The sequence below is a fragment of the Sinocyclocheilus anshuiensis genome, unplaced genomic scaffold (genome assembly GCF_001515605.1).
Source record: "Sinocyclocheilus anshuiensis isolate Anshui unplaced genomic scaffold, SAMN03320099.WGS_v1.1 scaffold2698, whole genome shotgun sequence".
Classification (NCBI taxonomy): domain Eukaryota; kingdom Metazoa; phylum Chordata; class Actinopteri; order Cypriniformes; family Cyprinidae; genus Sinocyclocheilus; species Sinocyclocheilus anshuiensis.
This window is the reverse complement of record NW_015555935.1, coordinates 130,985-136,710: the sequence shown is the minus strand read 5'-3', so window position 1 is coordinate 136,710 and position 5,726 is coordinate 130,985. Positions and strand designations below refer to the sequence as shown.

General features: G+C 36.4%; 1 protein-coding gene across 2 annotated transcripts in view; it reads right to left on the bottom strand.

The window, feature by feature from the left end:
- Window positions 1-5,726, bottom strand: part of LOC107675963 (histone RNA hairpin-binding protein-like) — a 14,510-nt gene that overhangs the window by 7,779 nt on the left and 1,005 nt on the right. Inside the window, exons 1-7 of one of the 2 annotated variants that reach the window (XM_016470463.1) lie at window positions 5,128-5,541; window positions 4,304-4,423; window positions 3,929-4,033; window positions 3,731-3,793; window positions 3,192-3,341; window positions 2,918-3,067; window positions 368-479 (exon numbers count right to left, since the gene is read on the bottom strand). In XM_016470463.1, the coding sequence (XP_016325949.1) occupies window positions 368-479; window positions 2,918-3,067; window positions 3,192-3,341; window positions 3,731-3,793; window positions 3,929-4,033; window positions 4,304-4,423; window positions 5,128-5,183 (756 nt within the window). In that variant the 5' untranslated portion in view covers window positions 5,184-5,541. Of the gene's footprint in view, window positions 1-367; window positions 480-2,917; window positions 3,068-3,191; window positions 3,342-3,730; window positions 3,794-3,928; window positions 4,034-4,303; window positions 4,424-5,127; window positions 5,542-5,726 lie in introns of those variants that run through there. The other variant, XM_016470464.1, reaches the window with a different exon arrangement.

Here is a 5,726-nt window from a genome sequence, read left to right as displayed (position 1 = left end):
CCCCCCCCCCCAAGTTTTTCTAATTTCCCTCGTGCCCCCCCCCCCCGTTATACTGATGTACATTTGATATTTTCCTAACAACTTTAATACATTTGAAATGTGCACCAAGCACTAGAAAAACTCAAGTATCGGATCAGAACTCTGTATCGGCAGATACTCAATATTCAATGACTCGGATCAAGGGCACAAAAAACCTGATCGGGACATCCCTAATAATATGGTAAACATGATTTCCACAAAATTCTGGAAATTACAGCCACAAAATCAGTTAAAAAAAATAAATAATTAAATTTAAAAAATGCATACATACAGAACACCTGTTGGCACTGATCTTGCTGGGAATGTGTTTATAAATTGAGAAAATTACCTCTGCCAAAGACAGCGATGCTCCACTGGATGTTGGACACTGGGATTCAGTATCCGCTGAACACTCCACATCCAACTCAAAGTCCATTATTTCACCAAGGTCAATCTCTTCTCTGTTTCAATCACAAGAGTTAAATGAACACTGAATTACATTTAAAAAAAACTCTAAAACAACAATTGTGACCTGCAGAAAAGATGCATAAACTGTTGTAGTTTACTTCTCTCGTATTCAATCCTCTCTCAGTCAGCAGGATGCTGAAACTGTTACACATGCCTTCGTCACATCTCAACTTGATTACTGTAATTCACTTCTTTATGGCCTGTCAGCTATTAATATCAAACGACTACAATATGTTCAAAACTGCAGCTCGCTTGATTACCCACACAAGAAAGAACGATCACATTACCCCTATCACCTTCATCGGCTTCCGGATTCCTTGAGGAATAAACTACAAGATACTAATTCTCACTTATAAAGCTCTCCATAACCTTGGTCCTACATATTTATCTGACTTACTTCTGCCTTATCTTCCTACCCGCTCCTTATGATCTTCTGGTGAGGGATTGTTAGTCACTATGGGACTATGTTACTATGGGACTATGTTAGTGACTATGGGAGCTAGGGCTTTCAGTGTTGTGGCTCCCAGATTGTGGAATGCTCCTCCCCAAAACATCTGTCAAGCATCCTCCGTTCTCTCCTTCAAAAACCTCTTAAAAACACACTTTTTTCTGATTATTACTCTTCAGTTCTCAGTCTGTAAATTGCATCCTGGACGTTTATCTACATTCACTCTGTATCTCTAATCTAACTTTCTGTATATTACACTCAGCTCTTGGTATGTGTTCTGTCTTCTGGTATTGATGTTTATTTGTTTCTGTTCCTTAAACCTGACTTGTAAAGCGACCTTGGGTGTTGGAAAGGCACTATATAAATAAAAATAAAAATTATTATTATTATTATTATTATAATAACTACATCTTGTACAAACTTGTCTTATACATATGTTCAGAAATAATGTACAAGATGTAGTTGTAGTTCATGCATCTTTTCTGCAAAGATATTTAACAAGTGATTTAACATTTACATTATGTTGACAACTTCTTGTGTGGTGCACAAGTTCTACTTAGAACTTTTAAACGTTCTTCTTCATTTTTCATATAGACCAATATCTCCGCTTATTTATTTCAAATAATAGTTTATCAAAACATATTGGGTTTGTTCATGATAGTTGTTAGTATCTAATGATAAGAGAGTTATCTCTTATGTTATGAAGAGTTCATTATCATTATTATTATTATTATATTTTTTAAATATATCAAGGTGGTCCCTGTCCCCGTTTTTTTTTTCTTTCTTTCTCCGCTCATATTTTAATATTCATTTGTCTGTATAATGAGTGTGTTGGAGGTCTGTGTTTTATTGGTTGTTTTCTCCCCTCTTCCCACCCTCTACACTCCCAATTTTCCACAGCTTTACACGCCCATTTCTTGAGTCTTTTTCAAATCTGAAGTGTGAACGACCAGTGCTAAACCAGGAGGGTTTCATTACTTTAAAATACCTTCAAAATGATATGACTTCTTGGAATTGGACAAAAAAAAATGACTGAGCTACAGCCGTTTGAAGGCAATAAAGTCAGCAGAATTGATTTTGAGAAAAATCTAGTTAAAGTTTTCTGAAGATTCCAAAGCAAAATCACCAAGCAACGTTGCATATTTTCCTCCAAATATTTTCTTAATAATAGTTACTATATTATTAATCACAATATAGCTATTTTTTATTTTATCTTTGTTATTAAAAATAAGAACAAAGATGCAAATAAACATTAGTTTAACCAAGAGCAGCGAGTGATTCCTCTTTTCTTTTAATGTAAGACAGATCTATATTAAGACCTACTGTAATGCATGGATCTAATATAATGTTACACATCAGATTTTTCCTCAACCATTAACAAAACGTTTATCTAAGACATAACAGATTATGTTTGTGTGAATCTCGCCAAGTCATATTTCACAATAATATACTTTATAAGGAGATTGCACGCTCTGGGAGAGGCACTTCTTATGCACACGCTTTGCAAATGTCAGTGAGCACGATTGTTTTGTTTTCATCAGCATAGGTTTGAAAAATCATATTTCACTGGTTTGAACTCATGTCATCGAGAATTCGATATAAATATTCACAAAGCTGGAATGCTGCGGTTTGCAACAATAGACCTACAACTTGTGGTGAGAAGCAGCAGCAGTCGTCCAGAAGTCCTCTCAGAAAATGTACAAATAAAGATCATTTTAGATGTTTAATTTCTATTTGGAGCATTGGGATCGCTAGAAGAGGGCTTAATGAACTACTTTTTGCGAAAAACTCAAATTCGACCAAAACTGACATTTTTGACTTCTTTTGCCTGTAGCTCATTAGACCGTGCACATTTCAACTTATTTTGCCAGCACGGGTCACAATTAATCATTGTGTTGCCACTATGCTGGACCATTCATAAAAAATTATTGTTCCTTTAGGAAATTGTAGCAGTTTAATTTATTTGGACATCAAGAAGCTCACATCTGCTGCAGGTCGCTTCCCTCTTCTGCAGGAGGATCCCACGCGTGAAGTTTGACCCGCCACAGTTTAATTTGCTGGTCCCAGGAGCGTCGGCTGTACTTCTTGAATTTGTTTGGAGTCTTTGGATGAACACCGGGCTGTCTCATATCCCTAAAATAATGGTTAAAATATTGTTAAATACTTTAACAGTAAGATTATAACAGGCAATCACAGACAAGAGGACATAGCTGTATAATACATTTAGTTTAAAAACAATAATCATGATCTCACTCACTTGGGAACATCTTTAATGTATCTATCATATGCAAGAGTGTTTTTCCCATAATTAATCTGCTTTTGTCTCCTTATGAGAGTGGTCTCGTCTGTCTCGAGGTCACCTTTAGCAGGAGATTCTTTGGAATCTCTCGAGTCTCTGGAGTCAGAACTGAGGGAACATGAAAAGCTTGGGTTACAACTCGAGACATGACTGTTGTACAAGTGACATCTAATGGAACTGTTAAAATAAAAAACAGGATTCCAAAAACTTCCTCATTTGCCACTGTTCATGCAAACAGATAGTCCCACCCTAAACTCACACCATTGGTTGCACCAATGTTCCTGCATTTAGCTGGTCAAGATGCTCAAAAAAACACAGCAATGTTTTAAAATAGCAGCACAGAGTCACAGTGAATACAGTCTTCGTTGAAACAACATATAAATTGCATACTTTTAATGTGCATATTAGACTGAAATAGCAGAAAGTTTTGACACTGAAAAAGTTACACTAGCATTTTGAAGACTTAAAGAAAATGTTACATTGCTTTAATCACAAACCTTCCAGATGAGATTTTTCTGTCTCTTTGAGGAAAATCTGCTTCAAGAATCCTTCTTCTGTATCTGAAAAAGAGAGATCACTAATTGAGTTTATAAAGGTTATCAATAATGTCTTTATATTATATTAAAATAAACTACATTCATATTTACAGAGTAATTAGAACAGATAAAAAGAGAAAATCAAACGAGGCAACTGACCGATGCATATCACGTCGTACATTTGAACGCATTTCCTCTGCCTCTACCTCATCTCCCCAGTTTTTTACTCTGGACACAGGTCCCTCACTCTCTGGGGTTGTGAAACTACAGAAAATAATAACAATAATAAAAGACCAATCTAAATTTTGCCATTCAATTTGTCATCACTAAACATTGTTTGTATGCCAGGATGAGGTTAGATCTCATCCTAGCATAAAATTGACATTAATTCGATTAACAAAGAGTTTACAATTTATGCATGTTATACTCTACAAAATGCCAACCAAAAACAATTCCATTTGACTTTTGAGAAAATAAGTGTCTGTTATGCACACTATTTGAATCAGATAAGTAATGTATAACGAGCATCATTACCTTTCTGGTCTGCGTGAGCTATGTGAACATTTGCCAGGCTCTTCAACCTCGTAAGATTTTCTCAGATTACCATCTGCACCGCGTTTCCTACAATGGGACCATCTTGAAGCTCCTTTTTTCCTTCAAGACAAAAGATACAAGTAGCATTAAAAAAAAAAAAAAAAAGTAAACCAACTAAAAAGGATTCTTACACATTATCTGAACATTCTGCAACAGTATGGAGCACGTCTATTAAAAATACGTTTTTTTTTAGTAAACAAGCATTTCATGTTAAAACGAATTAATCGTTTTATACACACTTGACCACGAATCAGCTGTATTATAAACACCTTATAACAAATTTCTACACCAAAACAGCAACGTATTCATCTAAATCTTAAAAATACTCGTGTTCAACTGTTTTCAAGGCGCCACAAAATAACCCGCTGTCAACACACACGAGATCGAGCTGCTCACTAAAACATAAAAATAACTCAATAAAATGGCCGATTGAGACATGTACTTTTAGAAGTTCGGTTAATATGGTACAATCTTGATGTTCTCATGGCGCCAACATGCTCATTTACACTCTTAAACAAAACACTGGCGGGATCCTTCGTCCATTTCTGCAATAATGTGTCGGCGCTTAAAAGTTAAAGATACTAATAAAACGAAGCTAAAAGGAGTGCAAAAACGTGTTTTGATGCTTAAACAAACTAAATAGTTAGTGCACTAGACAAAACAATACTTCGGTCTTGCTTTGCTAGCAAACCGCTAACGTTAAACCAAAGAGTAATAAAACAAAAACAACTATAACCACGACTAAACATTTTTCGAATTCTTACCCGTTTTCATCAGGTTTGCAATCGTTTTCATATCTGTACTTTTGATGGGCAGACATTGTTTCGAATACAAATGAGAATTGAGAAAGCTTACGCACAAACTGCTACCGGGTTTAGATTAAACCGCGCCAATGTCCCTCGGTGTACGTCAACGTCGAGGTCACGTGACACTGGAGGGGCGGTGTTGTGAATTGACTAGCCCACAGACCCGCCCACATCCGCCGATCTTCAAATCATCGGTATTTTTCATTTCTACCAGTCTATTGTATGTAGATCACATCAAGTGTTTTAGCGCGTAATATTACGGAAGTCTTTTTAGAAACCTGTGGCGGGAATACAAACAGACAAAGCCCACAAAACGATGGTCTGGCGCTGTACACTCAAAAATGCTGGGTTAAAACAACACAATTTGGGTTATTTGGCAACCCAGCGCTGGGTAAATATTGGACAGAACCAAGCGGCAACCTCCCGGTCTCTCGTTTGAAGCGAATACGGAAGTGACTAAAACTGCAATTAATCGACTGACCGCTAGAGTAGCTGGCTCCAAAAGGGAGTCAGTCCCATAGTCTCCCAATGTTAAAATGCCCAACTTTACAGCAGAA